We start from the raw sequence: 20,621 nt of genomic DNA, 5'->3' as shown, positions 1-20,621 counted from the left end.
GACAGAAACTTCAGAACAATTAAGGCTCAAAGAGATTCCATGATAGGGTATTAACCCTGATTCTACTGGGAGGGGTGGAGGTGTTGCCCACCGTTTACCCTCTGAAAACCTGGGATCCTGGGAGGATTGTGCGAGTCACGCTCCCCTAGACGTGTGATGATGATTGCCGGATGCCTACTGGGAAATCAGGTCGATATAGTCGACGCTGCCATCCTTAGAGTTTATGCATGGTTAGGTCAGTATAGCTGACGCCATAGCATACTCCAGTAGAGGACGGATAGGATGGGAGCAGAAGAGATTAGGAAGGATAGGATGATTTTAGAATAGCTTGGGAACCTGGTTTGGGCAAGGCATGACTATTAAAATTGGAAATCTATCAGCGTTCAAAATCACAAAGTTTAAAGTGTCCTCACGATCATAAATGAAAATTCAATCACATAATACAATCCTTACATACCTTAAAGGAATTATCAATATACCTTATAAACCCTTAACTTCGGGACGAAGTTCTTTCGAAGGAGGGGTGTATGTAACAACCCATCTCGAATCACGAACATCATAGCAATATTAGCATGCATGTGAGGCATGCATATGATAACTACATATGCATGCATCATATACATTGCACTAGTATATATATATATATATATATATATATATACACATCGACTATATATCGACTATTCATGGAGAATGTCTAAATATGAGATAAATGAATTAATTATCAAAGGTGTAAATTAAATACCTAATTCTCGTAAATGGAAGAATACACACTCAGTAAGAAATATAGTTGAGTTTATTCATATGTTACATATATAACCCAAAATGTGTACTAATAAACTAAACCCATATACCTTATGATTAAACTTGACATTTTATAAAACATAAAGTAAATTGTAATATTTAAAATCATCATGGTCTTATACTATTTTATAAAATAAAGTACCAACTGTCATAATTAATATGACACCATTCGATATGGTGAGGATCTGATTCAATTAAAGGTAGATATCATGACAAAGCAGCCACCGCCTAACAAAATCTTATCCTTCCATAAAGGCGGTGAGCAGATGCGTAGAGAGGGAGGAACCTCTGCTATTTAAAGGAGGGACTGTGAGTGGGAAAAAGGAACCGGGGGCTGTTGAAGGACGAAGGAGAGTGCTGAAGGAGAGGAAATTATCCATACTGCTTGTAATTCGGAACTATTGAGCCTTACTTGTTTTGAAGACTCTGGGCACGGGGAACGGTATGTTTCGGTTGAGAAGCATACTGGATTGAGTATCCAGGTATACTCGGTTCGGCTGGGTGGTTTGGTCATTCGGTAACGAGAGAAGTTCTGCAGCAGATCATCGCAACAGTCGTAGCAGATCAGGTAAGTACTCCATCAAATCCATCAAATCAATTAATACAGTTTCACAATTTCAGTAATCTATACAGTTTCACAGTTTCAGCTATCTTTACAGTTTCATAGTTCAGTAATGGCCCTTAACTCAGTACGGCCATTACACAAAGCAACATATTAGGGCTTAAATGAAACAAGGATGACTTCTTTTCTAGGGCTGCTCTTTCACCATAAGCTACCATGTTGATTTTTAGGGCATCCTCTAAGTTGATAATTACTTCTTATGATATTTATTAGTTTAATCTTTTTCAGTGATCTTTTCCATCATAAAGCAATTACACAAAGGAGCTCAACAACATAAAAAAATGACATAAGGATCATAAAGAGTCAGCCACACAAGAGGACAAAATTTTACCCTCGGAAAACCCACATGGGAAAAACCCAACAATCATTTCCTTATAGAATTAATTCAACAAGAGAGACATCACAGTCATAGACAAACTGACCAGAAAGCTGACAAGACCAACAAGCCACCAAGATGCCAAGTCAACCCTCCACAAAATTCTGTCAAATGTCTGCTACAAGGTCTGCAACAAAGTTCTGAAATTCGACATAGCTTTGACAAAAGTTCGGACTTGACCACAAGGAGAAAACACAAAAAAATTGGCCTTTTTCATAAAGACTCAACCTCAGAAATTTTGCCCTTTTTACAGAGAAAGTACCTTAGAAATTTCAGCCTTTTACTCACAGAAATATTCTTCTCCTAGGACACTTCGTTCTACTCCTTTTTCTCTCCAACTTGCTCCTTAGATCTCTTCGTGTGGCTAGATAGATGATATTATTGCTTGGTTATCCAAATTTCCCTTTGGATGGAGGTTGAATGACCTATTTATGCTCATTTGCATGGGCTTGAATAGGTGTTTCTTGAGGCAGAGCTGACTTGAACATAGGAGGGCTGGCTTCATTATCTTGTGTAGCCGAAAATAGAAATCCAAAATTCAAAATTTTCCTTTTGACAAAATACAATAATAAAATTTTCTTTTGAGCATGAAGACCATACTTTACATATATCAATGATGAAAATATACATTATGAAGACCGACCACAGTTACAAAATTCAATAGAAGTCAAAATGGTGAAGCACTATACATGTCTACAATCAATATCCTTTGACACAACCAAATGTATCTATTAGCGGCTTTTTTAATTTGATTGTTGAATTATAGATTTGCATTGCTCCATCACATCAATAAACAATATCCCATAAAATTAACAAATGCAAGTGGAAAAATAATCTTCACAATATTTGTTTGTGCGCTCCACCAAGAAATTGTGAAAACGATATTTATAGGAATTCATTATGTAATCCTAAACAAATAATTTAAACGATGTAAACTATGTTCATGCAAATTCATTATCAAATCATATACAATAATTCTCTCTTAATATATGAAAACTCAATTGTTCTTCTTCTAGTCTATGAAGAAACTTTCTCCAACCGGAGATAATCATACATTACCCCAGTAAAAGGGCCAGTGGCTTTTCTTTGTGTAAGGTATAATGTATTCTCACCCTCCACCAACCAGTTTCCAGAAACATCAATGTTAAACAGATGGTACAAACCATGGTTGCCATGACGAGCAATGGCATTATCTTTCCCAAATTGCATGGTATCAAAATGTGGTTTATATATATTTGCATCATTGAATCGAACCTGTGACATGAAGGAACTTGTAAGGAGCGAATTAATGAAACCAAATCAATTGTTTGAAGCTCAATCATATTCTTTGCCTGTCTTTTAAGTAGAGATAGATACTAGCAAGAATTATAGACACCATTATGACTTGAACCATAACAGAGGATTAGCCATCATGAAATTTTTTATACCTGAATGGCTGCATTGGTTGATGATGCAATTGCTAATCGAAGCTTATAAGGACTGTTTTGTTCCACACCTCTTAGCTGGAATTTTATTTGCCATGTTGCGGGACGAAAGCTTCCATCATTTTCAATCCTGAAATTATTTTAATGAAATTAATAAAACACATAATTGTCCATTCCATTCCAATTCTTTCATAATTTCAAAATTACATGTAGATATATATATATATATATATATATATATATATAACTTTTAGCGTATACATTTGTTTCTACAAATATAAATTGGGAATCAAACAAGATTTGGTGAAAGGCTTGTCGTTATGTTTTAAATCAATAAACTTGCAAGAGAGCCAAGGATAAATAGATGCACATGTAAGTAGCTTGCACATACTGCTTGTAACATCCTTGATAAATGGACTAAGTAGTAAAGAAGTGCTGTCATCTTAACCTAGTTGAGGGAGCACTCTTTATTGGAACAAATTCTTGCTTTTGACTATTCTAAGACTACAGCAGCTACTCGGTTATATCTCAATGAATTGAGGAATATTGCTGAGGATATGGAAGAAGTTGCCAAAGACAAACTAATATGATATTATTGACCTGAAAGCATTATTTATTACTGCTGAGTGAAACATCACTACATATTGTCATCAAATATGCAAGATGTGTGAAGAAGTGCTCAAAAACGCAACAGGACTGAAAGGAAGGAGGCTAACAACCCAATGCCAAAAATTGACAACCAACAATGACTAGGATGATATAAATAAGAAAGATATCGAGCTGGTGGAATGGAGGAAGGATCACTCATCTTTTAGCAAGAAATTGAGGAAGGATTACTTACATGACAACTTAAGAAAAGGAAAATTTAAATTTCTACAGTCATGCATATTCCTTGGGAAATATCAATATTACCAACAATTATGGAGGTGGCCTTAAAATGATTGCTCTCAGCATGGAGACAAATAATACTTGTTGAGGAATTGAAACAAAACTTATTCTACATTGGTTTAGAATATTGGAGTTAATCTTAATAGCTATTGATCCGGATTGCATCTTTATATTGTTTGTAAACCATCTCGATGCTTTTAGAGTGGAAAAAATGGAGCAATCAGCTCACAAGACAATTTTTACCGGCAAGACCCAGTTTGGCACATTTGGGTCTGAAACCTTCCGGTACCAGTTTGAGGCATCAAACAACATTTTTTGGGGGAGAAATTTTGCCACTTAATCACTGCACCTATTTGTGCTATACTACACAGATGCCTTTCCAATGGCACAAGAATTGCCTCAATCATAATTTGTATGAAAAAGTTATGCCATTGGGAATTTGACTTTTCTGTTTTGATCACCATAATTCGAGAGGATGCCACGTCAGCCTCCATTATTCAAGGAAAAGGGGCTAGCCACATGATCATGATGAAAAAGATCTTGGAAATTGAAGAAGAGATTAATTATTGTCCAGCTGTCCAAATCAGCCTCAAATGGACAAGTCAGCCCCACCATTTGAAGGGGTTTGACTATGTTGTCTCCCGAAGACAATTCCTGGCTGCAAGGGAATCAGTGCCCAGGACATCTACAAGAATTGATAAAACTTTAAAAATGCTGGTTGGACAGATAGACAGATCATAAGTGGTAAAACAATTGTTCTAATTCAGAAATTTATCAACTCCAACCAGAATGGCTAGATCAATGAGGGTTGCAGAACTTAGGGTTTAAAAGATGACTAGAAGTAAATGAGGAAAACAGAGCTTAATCACTGAGGCCTTTAGGAATCTCAACTTTCAACCCTGCAGAAGAAATGATGCAAATAACAAGGAAAATGGATGAATGCCTGATACGATGGAGCACCTATTAAGGGACTTAAACCAAAATGATGAGTACCATTAGTGCTAGGTAAATTCATAAATCTGGTCTAAATCAACCTGCTACTCTTAGATCACATATCAGTGGAAGAAAAACACATTTAATGAAATGTTAAATACAGTGAAAGAAAAACAAAGTCTGCAACTTGCCCAAGGCTAGAATCAAAATGGTCTTTATTGATAAGTTTCTAAGGGACTCCATCATTTACATCCATCTTTTTGTTCCAGACTCTCTATTTTCAAACCCTTACAAAATCATTGTCTTTTACTTTTATTTCTGCCTCTATGTAACGACACATCCTGAATTTCGGACAGAATAAGAGTATTAGTGAAGCGTGCATACGAGGCATGCATATCATAGCTACATATGCATGCATTGCACTAGTATACTTACTAATTGATTATGGATGATGTCTAAATAAAAAATAAACAAATTAATTATTTAAAGAAAAATATACTAGATTGAATACCTAAACCATTAAGAAGGTAGATCTTGTCCTAGACATGACACTCTAAAAAAAATAGTAAATATGTATTTATTATTTTAGTTATTAAATAGTATTAATACTTATCGTTTTGATGCTAAATTATTCTTATTAATAACCCATGTCATTAATGTACATAAATTATTGTTTGAAATAAGCATATAATTAACCAAAAGCTTATTTAAATGATATTTTAATTTAATTAAAATAAATTAATTAATTCATCCATATGTTAAAATAAAGCAATTTAAAAAAATAAAATAAAACAAATCAATTAAAATAGAAATGTAATAAAATAAAATATTGCTAATTCCTAAATCTATAAAAGAACCATTCAGAGCTTCATTTAAAAGAAGAATATAACTTGATCCAGGTGGATATTGGTGGCCACCCGCTAATTCCACTTGGATCCCCTCTAATGCTTCTTACAGTTTTTTTTTCAGTTTCCTTAATTATAGCACAGTTTACTATTTTTAGCAGTTTTCGGGTCCTAAACTTCCGGAGCCGTTTTGAGGCCCTAAACGACGTTTTTTGGGAAATCCACGGCCGGCATTTTTCTGTTAAAAATCGTCTTTTCTGTCGTATTCCTCGGAGAGATCTTTCCAACGGGCTATCATGCACGTCAAACGGAGATAGTACGACCAATTCGCGACCCCGGGAAGTTGATGTGCCAACTTACCCAAAAACGGGGCCCACAATTTGGCGTTTCATCTTCTAGGGTTAGGTTTTGGAATGTGAAGGGTTTTCCATTGGTTCTCAACAATAAATAGGCCTTCGAGCCTCATTGTAAGACAGTTCAGAGGCATGTAGCCACCACATCTCTTCTCAGAGATAAGCTACCATTGCCCTAGCTGGTTTATTTCCATTTCTGTTTGTAAGCATATTTCAGTATTTTACAGTAATGAATTGAGATATTATTTCCGCTGCATATCTGTCTTTATGGTTATCTCTGTATTTTATTGTGTTCCTGTTTAAATCCGGATCAGTCGCCTCTAGCCAAACAAAAAACAATAATAAAGAAAGGTACAGAATGTATGAGGATGGCAGCGGAAGGAAGCTTGAGTCAGTGGAAGGGAGGAGGAGGCTGACAGCAAGGTGGTTGGAAGGCGGTGGATTTAAACATATAAGGAACGAAGGAGGGTTGAAGAAAAACACACACCGTTTTGTTTCAAACTGTGGGAAATTCATTATGAGTTGGAAAGAGACAGAGGAGGAAGTTATAACAGAGTCACAAACATTGAGCTTGATTGTTCTTGGGGTTTTGGGCATGGGGGCTAGAAGACTTGTCCTCTGGATTTGGGGACCGTATAGGTCGACCCCAGATAGGCTGGAGGGAAAATGACGGTTTGGTAATTGCAGCAGCGGGAACAACACCCAAAAACATCTTCAATTGATTTCCAGCAGGAGCAGGAGTTGCGGCAGAGTAGATAGGTTGGTACTCAATAGAAGAATGGATAAATTTTGTATTAAAATTTTATATTTGTGAGTAGAAATATTGTTAAACTCTGTTAAATTTTGAATTTAAGGCTTCACAGTTTCTCTGAACATGAATATACTGGACCATGTTAAATTTTGAATTTAGGGCCCTTACACTCTAGTCTAACTATTTTCAATCACTTATGAAATTGGTTTTTAAAAGAGATATAAAATTATTCTCCTTTAAAAAAAAACTATTTACAATAAAATTATATATTATATCTATATATATATATATATATATATATATCTATATATATATATAATGCTCACCCTTTGATCAAAATAAAACCCTGCCTCTTACAAGAATTTTATAGTAGTTCACGGGCTTTTAGTAATGTAGAACGACTATATTAAACTGGAGAATGCGTTGGTCTTCGTAATAAGACAATAGGTCTTCAATAATATATGGAATTAATGTGGAAGTTGTGTGGATCCAGCCCGCCGTCATGCTTACATTGGCAAACCAAGGGTGGTGTCATGCAAAGCCATAAACCACCTTCTAACACTCCCCTTTGGTGGTTTGTGTAAAATGTTGAGGACCTCTAGGAATGAATGTGGACCATTGATCTAAAGATGAGCGGTTTGACAATTCTGCTTTCCAAGGGGTGTCCACCATTTAAGCTTATTTGACCTATCAAAACTCCATTGATTTGTTGAGAAATCAATGCTAGTAGGATTTAGGGTTTGATTCCTCTTTCTTGAAAATTACTTGTGAATTATGTTGGCTTCTTTTACTTCTTATTTAGTTTATCTTTCATCGAGCAATTACCAAATTATATGTGTATGAAGATCACAAGAAAAACACACACAAGATGTAGGTGCACAACCAAGGAGAAACCCCTATAAGGGGAAAACCCAGTCAAGAACTCTTCCTTTAGTAGATTCAAATCAAGATGAGACACTTCCAGACTTCTAGACCTAGACAAAGACCTCCTCCAACCACCAAGTCGGTCCTTCCTCGTTGTACATGTCATTTTCTCATCCTTCCATGTGTCAACGTTTCAAGGTGCAACTTCACATCAAAATTTCAGCTCCCCAGCTTCAGAACTTCACCCCTACAACAAAAATAGAATTTCGGCCCTAGCTACAACCCAATATCTTCGCACGTGTGAGAGAAAGATAGCCTAAAAGCTCGATTTTCTTCTTCCCAACTTCTCTCCTTCTCCAACAACTTCACACACTTTTCCAGCTAATGCTTCTAAGAGATCGAACTTGTTGATGATGCTCTCCAAATGTAGTCAAGTTGCTCAATATATAGGCTTCTTGTGAGGCCGAATTTTGAATTATGTTGGCTTCTTTTACTTCTTATTTAGTTTATCTTTCATCAAGCAATTACCAAATTATATGTGCATGAAGATCACAAGAACAACACACACAAGATGTAGGTGCACAGCCAAGGAAAAACCCCTATAAGGGGAAAACCCAGTCAAGAACTCTTCCTTAAGTAGATTCAAATCAAGATGAGACACTTCCAGACTTCTAGACCTAGACAAAGACCTCCTCCAACCACCAAGTCGGTCCTTCCTCATTGTAGATGTCATTTTCTCATCCTTCCACATGTCAACGTTTCAAGGTGCAACTTCACATCAAAATTTCAGCTCCCCAGCTTCAGAACTTCACCCCTGCAACAAAAACAGAATTTCGGCCCCAGCTTCAAGCCAGTATCTTCGCACGTGTGATAGAAAGGTAGCCTAAAAACTCGATTTTCTTCTTCCCAACTTCTCTCCTTCTCCAACAACTTCACACTCTTTTCCAGCTAATGCTTCTAACTTCTAAGAGATCGAACTTGTTGATGATGCTCTCCAAATGTAGTCAAGTTGCTCAATATATAGGCTTCTTGTGAGGCCGAATTGCTCTAATCCAGACCGACTTGGTGTGGAGATGACAAATTACATTTTTGACTCAAAAATAATTATTTTTACATGATACAAAAGCCCAAGAAGGGTCTAATTATAATGACGGCGACTTTAATGACTCAAGACAAAACCTAGAAGCCCTCAATGGGGGCTTTGACCTAGAAAACATTGACCCAAGCATGAAACCCATGCTTTAATAAGTCATTTTCTTTAATAATAATTTTTCTTTTGAGAAATACAATTATGAAGACCGAAGCTAGTTACATTCTTTAACACTCCCTCTTAACTAGGGAGGTATTCATAATTACATATATATATAAATACATGGAAGATTTCAAAATGATCTTGAACTACGAAGATTTCTAGCACACTCAGTGCTGCAGACTAGATTCCTGACCAAGGTAATCTATTCGGGTGAGATTAAGATGGACTCAAGCTTTCAACTAGTCTAGGTACCATCAGGTCTACTAACCATCAACCCAGGGATCTAGGTGTGTATCCAAGGCTAGAGCTCCTTGACCAATGCCACCCTCACTCTTCGAGATCTAGACATCAACACACAGGCCAGCCAGATGTCCTCCCAAGCATTCGCCATTAGATGCTTCATCTCTCCCTATCAACTAAATCTATAATATTGACTAACCCAAACATGCTTCTAAAATATTCAAACTTCTTATTCAAAAGAAACTCCATTAGCACATCAACTACCTGTTCATCTATCAGAATATACTGTAGCTTTACGACCCCATCTTGTACCAGGCTTCTAATGTAGTGGTACTTGTTGTTGATATGCTTTGTCCTTGCATGGAATACGGGGTCTTCAGACATCTTGATGCTACGTTGATTATCACAATTTATTATGGTAGAATTCAGAGGCTTTCCAAACAAATCTGATAAAAGTTTCCGTAACCAAACAACCTCCTTTCCTACTTCACATGTAGCAACATATTCTGCTTCAACACTACTTAATGCAACGGGATCTTGTTTTCTACTCATCCATGAAATCATTGCAAAACCCAAACTGAAACATCCACCAATAGTGCTTCTTCCATCAGTCTCACTGTGACCCCAATTGGAATCGGTATAACTTGCTAACTTAACTTCCTTTCCATCATACTTTAGGTAGTGATGTATAGTGCCACATAGGTATCTCAAAATATGCTTGGCAGCTATCCAATGGTCATGATGAGGCTCCAACTGAAATTGACTAATAACATTCACGACAAAATATATATCAGGTTTTGTATTTACCAGATACATCAGAGAACCCATAAACTTATGATAGCTAGTAGGATCGACGAGAGTAGAGTCGGAGCTTCTCAACTTCATGAGATTAGTGATCATGGGAGTATTCATAGGTTTGGAATCCATCATACCGAATCTCTGCAATATCTCAATTATGTATTTACCTTGACCCAGATATATTTCTCCGGATTACTGCCAAAGTTTCAAACCCAAGTAATAGTGCATAAGTCCTAGATATTTGATCTCAAATTCGGCTGCTAGCATTTTCTAGCATTCTTGTATTCTGTGCTCCACACCTGTCATAAACAAATCATCCACATATAATAGTATAATGACCGGTTCATTGTTCACCACCTTGATGTAGAGGTTTGGATCTGCATAACCTTTGATAAAACCAATTCTTAAGAGATATGCATCCATTATTGCATACCATGCCCCAGGAGCTTGCTTCAAGCCATATAGGGCTTTCTTGAGTCTGCAGACATGTGTATCTTTGCTATTTATTTCGAAACCTTTCGGTTGTTCAATGTATACTTCTTCATCAATGATTCCATCTAGAAATGTTGTTTGGACATCCATTTGATGAATATTCCATCACATAGTAGCAGCGAGCGAAACCAAAGATCTTATAGTAGTATGCCTGGCAGTAGGAGCAAAGGTTTCTTCATAGTCTATGCCTTCCTTTTGTGAGAAACCCCTTGCAACAAATCTAAATTTATATTTGTCTATGATTCCATCATAGCATGTTTGATTTTGTAAATCCATCCTGAAGTGACAATTGATTTGTCACTTGGTCTAGGAACGATTTCCCAAACCCCATTATTCATGATGGATTGATATTCTTCTTGCATTTCCTTCTTCCATTCTTCTTGATGAGCAACTTCTTCAAATGTAGTTGGTTCAACTTCTATCAATTTTGTCATATATGTTGCATATCCTGAATATCTCTTTGGTCTTTTTCTTTCTCTAAAAGTTCCTTTAGTAGCTCCATGTCCTTCGGCATCTTCAAGAGTAGCTTTTAACCAATTTGGCCTTTTCCTTGTTTTGGGTATGATCATAGGTTGAATAGGCTCACTTGGTCCTTCTTCTTCTTCTTCTTCTTGGTTTGTAGTTGACTTATCATGATGCTCTTCTTCTTCAAATAGTGGTATATCTTCATCATCAAAATCGATTGGAATATCCTTGGATATTTTGTAGGCATGATTTTCATCAAATATAACATCCCTGCTCACTTCAATTTGTCTTCCTTCCTTGATGTAGATTCTATATGCTTTTGAAGAAAGATTGTAGCCAACAAAGATCCCTTTAATGCTTGTAGAATCTAACTTCTTTCGCTTGTCCTTTGGAACACAGATGTATGCGAGACACCCAAAGATTTGAAGATGGTCCACAGATGACTTCTTCCCTGTAAATGCTTCTTTCAATGTCATATTATCAAGGATTCTATGAGGACTTCTATTTTGCATATATAATGTTGTCATTGTTGCTTCTCCCCATAGAAACTTCGGTAGATCTTGATCAAGTATCATAGTTCGTATGCATTTTTCAAGTGTTCTGTTTTTCCTTTTTGCAACTCCATTTTGCTCGGGCTTGTAGGGAACAATAAGCTCCCTCTTAATACCTGCTTCTTTACAATATGCAGTTAGTTCTTTTGAAGTGTATTCCCCACCATTGTTAGATCTCAAAGTCATTATCTTTCTTTCAATGAAGGTCTCCACTTTAGATCTAAATTCTTTGAACTTTTCAAATACTTCATCCTTTGTTTTGAGAAGGTAGAGCCATGTCTTTCTAGAATGATCATCAATGAAGGTCACATAATAAAGATGGCCTCCAAGAGATTTGTTAGACATTGGCCCACACACATCAGAATGAATGAGGTCTAATATTTCTTTAGACCTTGTGTCACTACTTGTAAAAGGCTTCCTCGTATTCTTTCCCAAAGCACATCCCTTACATACTCCTTCATGATCTTCTTTGATATTGGGATGCCATTTACCATTTGACTAAGCGATGGAATTATCTTGTAGTGTAAATGCCTATATCTTCTATGCCATAATTCAATAGGATTGATCTCCATGTGAACTAGGGCTTGAGGAGATGGTGTTATAACTCTATATAGTCTTCCTTCACGAACTCCAATAACTTTTGCCTTATCAATGCTTGAATCTTTTCCCCAAACCAAAACTTTACCATCTACAAAGGCAACCCTATCTTGTTTATCTTCTAAACAAGAAATTGAAAGTAAATTCCTTTTCAAACCTGGAACAAAGAGTATATTGTTGAGGTGTAGCTTTGCTCCATTTTCTAGCTTCAATGATGTAGATCCAAGGCCATTGACTACATGACCGTTGTTGTCTCATAAGTCCACTGCATGAGATGATGGTTCCTTCGATAGAGTATGAAGTTGTTCACTTTCTCTAGTCATATGTCTTGATGCTCCACTATCAATGATCCATGCATTGTCATCATTAAGAGTACCTGTAAGTGCAACCAAGAGTTCTTCACTCTTGACTTTCCTAGATAGGTTGTAGATGATCCTTCCAATCCAGCCTCCTGCAATTCTTATGATATTGAATCCCATCTTCAAATAACTTGCCATAGAGGGAGTAACCTTTTCTTCCAAGCCAACAAAGTGATCTCCAACCTTCTTTGACCTTAGCTCTGATACCATGTTGAGAAATCAATGCTAGTAGGATTTAGGGTTTGATTCCTCTTTCTTGATAATTACTTGTGAATTATGTTGGTTTCTTTTACTTATTTAGTTTATCTTTCATCAAGAAATTACCAAATTATATGTGTATGAAGATCACAAGAACAAGAGACACAAGATGTAGGCGCACAACCAGGGAAAAACCCCTATAAGGGGAAAACCCAGTCAAGAACTCTTCCTTTAGTAGATTCAAATCAAGATGATACACTTCCAGACTTCTAGACCTAGACAAAGACCTCCTCCAACCACCAAGTTAGCCCTTCCTCGTTGTAGATGTCATTTTCTCAGCCTTTCAGGTTTCAACGCTTCAAGGTGCAACTTTAGATCTAAATTTCAACTCCACCAGCAGATTATCGACCCCCCAGCTTTAAAACTTCAACCCTACAACAGAAACAAAATTTCGGACCCAACTTCAACCTAGTATCTTTGCACGTGTGAGAGAAAGGTAGCCCAAATACTCGATTTTCTTCTTCCCAACTTCTCTCCTCCAACAACTTTGCACTCTTTTTCAACTCTTGTTTCTCGAAGATCAAACTTGTTGATGATGCTCTCCAAATGAAGTCGAGTTGCTCAATATATAGGCTTCTTGTGAGGTCGAATTGCTCGAATCCAGGCCAACTTGTTGAGGGCAGGGCCAACTTGATGTGGAGGTGACAAATTACCTTTTTGACTCAAATAATTCTTTTTACATGATACAAAAGCCCCAGAAGGGTTTAATTATAATGATATTGACTTTAATGAATCAAGACAAAACCTAGAAGCCCTCAATGGGGGCTTTGACCTAGAAAACATTGACTTGAGCATGAAACCCATGCTTTAATAAGTCATTTTCTTTAATAATAAATTTTCTTTTGACAAGTACAATTATGAAGACCAAAGCTAGTTACATTCTTCAACATGATTTGGAGCAAGAATGCTATGGGCCGTCAATTTGTCTCAGATTTGCAAGAGGTATAAACTAGATTGAGAAACACAACACCACCTTTCCACCTCCTTTTCCTAGAGTGAAATTGAAAATCAAGAACTAGAAATGATCACAGAGGGTAGCCCACTTTCAAATTGTCCAAATGTCGTGCATTTTGAATCAATATTGAGAAAATAAGTCGGGAGGAACATATGAACTTGCTTTCACTACTTTTCCTCCCTTGCAAATCAACTATATTTTCATATGTACTTGTACATAATAGTACATGCTCAAATTCCATGGGATAGACACCAAGATTTTTTTTGTTTGGGAATCCAATTTAAAAAGCATTGCATGGCAGAAAATTGGAATATCATGAATACAAATTGATCTGTATCTTCTGATACCTATAATTCCTTGACAATTATCATTGTAGTATAGGCACTGCATCGGCAACAATGAGCAATAGATAGGATTTGTTCTTTAGTTAATAGGGGGTCACAACTTGGCTCATGACTTCGGTGCCTTTCCCAAGCAACATTGGTGACACAAAATCCTGATCCATGTTACTCGCCTAGAAATTCCTCAAGCTGAAGAAAATCGAGTCCTCGATCTTATGGGCAATACAGTGAAGCCATGTAGAGAGGAAAGCCATTTTTTGTTTTGTGACAATGCTTTTCCTCCTCAAAGATGCCTCACAGTCTTAAAATAGAAACGAGAACAAATTATAGATCGTCCATTGATGTAAAATTGGATTTGATTCTTTCCAAGGAAAATTATACTTGCCATTGTCATAAAATTCATGCTTTGAGTCTGTTGACCACTACGTGTCAATGACCCATAGCAGTACACCCCATTTTTTCTGCAAAAGGGATAGCGCCTGATTGATGTCTGTGATGTTCAGCTATCATCATCAGCCTGATTATCATGTTACAATGTAAACCCATTCTGCATGTATATGATGTAAATAATTTCAGTAGATCTGTGTCCTGTATGTAATTGCCTAGGTAAACCTACTTTTCTGGTGACAATCTACATTCTAGGAGGTTTTTTGTCTCACTGATCCATTCTCGGATGGTCAACAGAGTTTTCCTTCAGTCTTACCCCAAAGTCGGAATGTATTTTGTCATTGGGATCTTAAGAGAGTCCTAGTGTTATAGATTGAGTCTATGTAAAAGTGATTTGGGAATAATCCTAACTATTTGGTTAAGTTATTTTATTACAAATTGTTTGGTCTGTTGGATTATATTTGTGTCGCAGAAATGGGTAGTTTATTTCCCCCTTTGAGATGTAAAAAATATGAAAATTATGATGTAAAGTGTATTGAAGGTTGGAAAAATAATTTATCCTCTCATAGGTTAATTAATTAAATTTTCTAGCCAAAAAATTAATTAAAATCTTAAGCCAGAAATTTAATTAATTCTAGGTCCTAAGTAAATTTAAATTCTCCAAAGGAAAAATTAGTCGGTCCTTTAAAATTCAGATTTTAAAAGGTCTCGGGACTAAGGTAAATTAATTATTTTGCTAAATTTTAAGCCTTTGGTCTCTGGGGTTTAAGTCAAAGTCAAAATTTTGAGGAAATTAACTCAAAAATTATATTTTTGAGTTAATTAAAATGCATTTAATTGAAAAATTCAAATTTTCTCAAGAATTTAAAATTTCGACGGATGAGATTAAAAGAAATTTTAATCCTCATCAACGGTCGAGATTGCTTTGACAAGGATCATTCGAACTAGCCGTTGGAAGATTTATCTTTAAATAGGAGATCATTTGTCAATTGATCCATCCGATCTTTGAATCGTGTACTAAGCTCTCAAGCTCTCTTGTATACTTTTTTGAATTAATGCAAATGTCTTTGGGGTTTCAACGTGCTGTAGTGTTCCTCTTCATGAATTTATGGTAACATTGTTTTAATTTCTGTTCAATATAATGTGAGAACTATCAATCAATAGCTCTCTTAGAATAATCCGAATACAGGTACCTTATTCAGTTTGTTGGATCTAGGGTAACATTTTTAATTTTGATTGAAATAGCAGGTATCTCTATTTCTCCAGAATTTTATTGTTGTTCTATTTCTCTACTTGATTTGATGGTTGATCTAGTGTTTGCAGAAGATCTCTCAGGTTTTCATTGAGTGTTTGGGGATAGTCTTCGGTTGGACCAACCAACTCTCAACACATATTTTCTAAAGAGCCTACTTCATATAAGCCTCAGGATTTATCTAACGATAATCTTTTTTCTGCAGGGTGTTTTTGGGCTAGTACCTCTTAAAAATTTCAAAAACTTTTAAATATTTTGTGGAAATTTTGATAGATCTGGCTATTAAGAGCTTTAGATTATCAGATCTGGGAGCGGAGTTGGACTCATACTCCTCAGATCTGATAGATCTGTAAATTATTTGTATATATCTGTTATTTACTTGTGTAGATCTGAAATTTTGTAACATAATTTTGAATTTTAACACTTGGGCTTTTGAGATTTTCTCTATTTTAGTACAGAATGGGTATTGGGTTATTTTCTTTTCACTTGTGCAGGAATAGATCTGAGAAATCAACCAAGAAAATCTTCAGATCTGAGCTAGATCTAGACCCTGGAGGGCAAGATCTGGGCTCAAAGATTGTTTGCAAGAATAGATCTGAGAAATCAACCAAGAAAATCTTCAGATCTGAGCTAGATCTAGACCCTGGAGGGCAAGATCTGGGCTCAAAGATTGTTTGCAAAAATAGATTTGAGAAATCAGCCAAGAAAATCTTCAAATCTGAGCTAGATCTAAACCTTGGAGGACAAGATCTGGGCTCAAAGATTGTTTGCAGGAATAGATCTGGGAAATCATCCAAGTAAATCTTTAGATCTGAGAATTTTTCATGTAGATCTGGAAGTTTTGAGACAGATCTAGGCCTTGGAGGGCAATATCTTGTCCCAAATATTTTTGCAAGGCCAGCCATTAAAGATTTTGCAATAAATTTGAAGATCTGAAGCAAAATATTTTTTTTCAGAACAAGGGTTTCAAGTTTTGGGGCTCCTAAGCCCAGATCTACTTTCTCCTAGCCCAACACTAGCTCTATTGGGCCTAGTGCTAACTCCCATTGGCCCTAGATTCCCCTTGCTCCATTTTTTATTTGAATATTTAAATTTCTGAAATTGATCATTGGTGGGTGTTTGTAGAAAATTTGGTAAAAATTTGTGTTTCAGGTATTGAAATTTTTTGGGCAACTTGGGCAAGTGATCTTCAAGGCCTAGGGCCTAAGGGTTTGATCTCTAAACCATCTTTTTCCTCACTGTTTGCTACAACAGTCATATACATTTCTAATAGTGGTGAAAAACACATCTAAGTGGTTTGAAATTAACTAAAAAAATTGCTAAATACATTAATAAGTCATTTATGTTTGATGTGTATAAAAAATTTGGCCTAGATCTACATTTTGGGTGACTGTTATCTCTGAATAATTCTGTTTCTGAAGTCTGAAATATAACAGTGACAAAATTTCATGTGGGTTAGCCTAAAATCAGTTCTTAAGTTGTCTAATACATTAAGGAATTAATTTCTTGAGTTGGGCATTCATCATTAGGCTTATTTCATATTTTAATTGCTCGCAGTAATAAGTATATCAGATCTGATATAATTATGGAAATCACATCATAACAGGCTAAATTTTTTTAATAATTCATATGGGCAAGTTTGGAAAAATTTCGGTAAATTTTTGGCATAAAAATATCATTGATAGCTTACTGTTTTCATCATCATATTGCTGCTGTCAGAAAGTTTTTCTTACCGCTGTCTTAAAAACTAATTTCTGAAAATTAAGTACTCTGTCATGGAATTGTGATAAAATGCATATCTTTTGTTTCATAAACTGAGTATTTTTTGAGCATCTATTGACATTGATTGCAAATATGTTTTTGTTCTCTTTGGGCTATAATTGTATCAAAAAGATTTGAAATAAACTTGTGGTTTAATTACAATATTTTCAGGAGTTTATTTTTAAGTCTTCATCCAATAAAACGAACATTTTATTTTGGTGATTAAGGGCTTTTGCGACACAAGTGTTTTTAATCCTCGGGTCTAACTTCTTCTCATCATTTGGTGTATTTGCATATAAGTTAGTTTTGCATAAATAAAATTTACTTCCAAGCATAAGCTTGGTTGATAGAAAGATAGGTATCCATCCATCTTTGCTTGAGAAGCCTGCTTTTAATAGTACTTAAAATGGTGACGTTGTAGTCGTCAGAGCCACAACTCTCTGCAGCGCCAGAGGCACTGGGTATGTTAGATTTTCAGAAGAGGTATCGTTAATCACACCTTAGTGTGTTTCACCTTATCTTATTTCTGCCAATTACTACGAAATCAGGCTCAATATAGAAAGGATCGAAGGGTTAAAACTTAGATAGGCATTTAACTAAAATTAACCAGGATTCTTGAATATCATATTAGCTTTAGGATCTGCACTTCATATAAGATAGTCATTCATCCAAGCAGTAGTTGCAAATCAATTACTTGGTTCTAAATTTCCTAGCAATATAGTTGACTCCATAAGGCATTTCCATCAATTGCTTAAAATCTAATCAAATCTGATAAACCTTGCTAAATCTAAATCAAGTACTTGGTTGCTTCACCGTGTCTCCCGAACTGGCTGGTTTCCAACTAATTCTCTTTCATTCCATTTTCGTAGGGTCTACCCCCCTTAGCCTGTTGTAGGGAGACAGCTTAAATGGAGAGATTGGGGATCAGAGTGACAACCCCCGATCTGAGCCATTGTCGCAGTGCCTAGACATTCTGTGCGACAACGTTTTTTGGCGCCGTTGCCAGGGATATTTTATTCTTGGCGCTTCAACAACATTTTATTTTCATATCATCTTTATCATTTTTACCGGCAACGCCAACATTTTTTGGCGTCGTTGCCGAGTATATTTTATTCTCGGCGTTTCATCGACATTTCCTCGTCATTCTTCTCATTTCTCATCTTTTCATTTGAGCCGGCAACGACAAATTTTTTTGGCACCATTGTCGGGGATAGAGTTTTTCTGTCCTTGGTCCTCACGACATTTTTCTAATCATCTAATCTTTCATCATTTCTTATCCCATCAGCACAACATTTCCTGGCGTCATTTGATCTTTTCATCACCCTATCTTTCGTCATCTCATTAATCGTTTCATCTGCACTTTTAACACCTGGACATTTCGGTTCATTTCTTGTTTGGGTGGCGACTCCACTTATTCATCCATTATTTCTCAGACAAGAAACCCTCCCTTATATCCAGTTGTTTGCCTTTTGGATCTTAGAGCTAGATTCATGTTCAAGTGGCGACTCCACTTCTTTCATTTCTTACAAGAATTTCTACTAGAAGCTCGCTTCTTGTGGATCTCTTGATTTTCTTGAGCAGAGATCTCTCTTTAGCATCCATTTGGTCCCTCCTTATCCCTTCAAGCAAGTCATCATGGATGATTTGTTTACCCTGTGTCATTTTACTGATTTTCTCCACGATATGCCGAAAGAGGCTATTCATAAATTACCTTTGTTCTCAGGTGGTGATTCAGTCACTGTTGGAAAGCATCTATGCAGGTTTACTCATACAATAATCAAATATTGTAGTTCTTCCCAATATAAACATGAAGATGTCAAAATGCGTCTATTTGCCTTTTCTTTAGAGGGTGATGCTTTGAATTGGTTTCATAATTGTCCTGGATTCTTTCGCTTCTTTACAAGACATCATCAATGCTTTTACAAATAGATATGGTGATGAAGGTAGCTTGCCTTGTGCCCCTAACATTATGCAATAGAATGTGAGTGATCTTGTAAAGAATCCAACTGTCAATAAAAGATTTCAAGACAATTCTCCATATCAGAATGTGCCATCCACTTGTACCATTGCAGGACGAATCCATGATAGTGGAAAAGAAGGAACAGGTTATCAAATCAGTGTCGACAGTGAAAGGGAGAATGACAAGCATCTTACAGAAGAACTAAAGCAGTTGGTTAAAGACATGCAGTTCAATCAAACACAGCTGGTAAAAAATATGGAGCTTAATTAGGAAAAATTTATGACTGATTACGTCAAGGATATGAGAACTTTGTACACTCAACTGGAAAAACGTGATAAGGAGATGGAAATCATGAAAATTAAACACTCCGATCATGTAGCCACCGTAGTAGAAAAGTGTGCCTAGAATATGGAGGATATGAGGACCGACACGCAGAGTCAGCATGCTAAGGGAATGGAAACCATGAAAGCTAATCATGATAGGGAAAATAATTCTATGCAAAGCAAGTTATTAGCCCTAGAGGAAAATATGACAATCATGGAATTTAATCATTCAAATCACGTCACTGCCATGGAAACAAGTTATCAAGAAGAAATAAGTTCGATTCAGAACAGATTGTAAACTATGGATGAAGAAATGACCATCATGAGATTTGATTATAAGAATCAATTAGCTATCATACAGGCAAAACATGAGAAAGAGATAAACTCTATGCAACATTGCTTGATGACCATAAAAACAGATAATGACAAAGTAATAAAAAATATGGAAGCTGATCATATATGTCTTCAGAATAAGTTATTGACTATGGAGGAAAACCATGCCAAGGAAGTCAATGCTATGAAGGATGAACACTCTACCCAGATGGATGCCATAACCATACAGGTACAAAAAATTCAGCGTCAATCACAGGATGAAAGAAACAAGGAAACATCAACAGATCATAAGCCTCCCTATCTACTACAGCAACCTCCATCTTATTATGAGGTCATTTGTTCCATTGAAAAGTGGCTAATTGAAGGTGACTCGGATAAAATGGAAATTAATAAGAATCAGGTTGATGCTCACATGGTTAATCCACCAGTCATAAAAG

At 36.2% G+C, this 20,621-nt stretch overlaps 1 protein-coding gene across 2 annotated transcripts in view; it reads right to left on the bottom strand.

Moving 5' to 3' along the window:
- Nucleotides 1–2,672: 2,672 nt before the first annotated feature.
- LOC149224278 (putative rhamnogalacturonate lyase B) overlaps nucleotides 2,673–20,621 on the bottom strand; it is a 441,880-nt gene continuing 423,931 nt past the window's right edge. For both annotated transcript variants that reach the window (XM_089386060.1, XM_089386061.1), the window contains 2 exons: nucleotides 3,230–3,356; nucleotides 2,673–3,056 (listed from right to left, as the gene is read on the bottom strand). In XM_089386060.1, the coding sequence (XP_089242186.1) occupies nucleotides 2,820–3,056; nucleotides 3,230–3,356 (364 nt within the window). In that variant the 3' untranslated portion in view covers nucleotides 2,673–2,819. The remainder of the gene's footprint in view (nucleotides 3,057–3,229; nucleotides 3,357–20,621) is intronic.

This window comes from Pinus tabuliformis, chromosome Q (assembly GCF_031772625.1).
Source record: "Pinus tabuliformis cultivar Carrire ecotype Pingquan chromosome Q, CPIR1, whole genome shotgun sequence".
NCBI classification, from domain to species: domain Eukaryota; kingdom Viridiplantae; phylum Streptophyta; class Pinopsida; order Pinales; family Pinaceae; genus Pinus; species Pinus tabuliformis.
The sequence above is the reverse complement of the archived record's forward strand: the minus strand, read 5'-3'. Positions and strand labels throughout refer to the sequence as shown.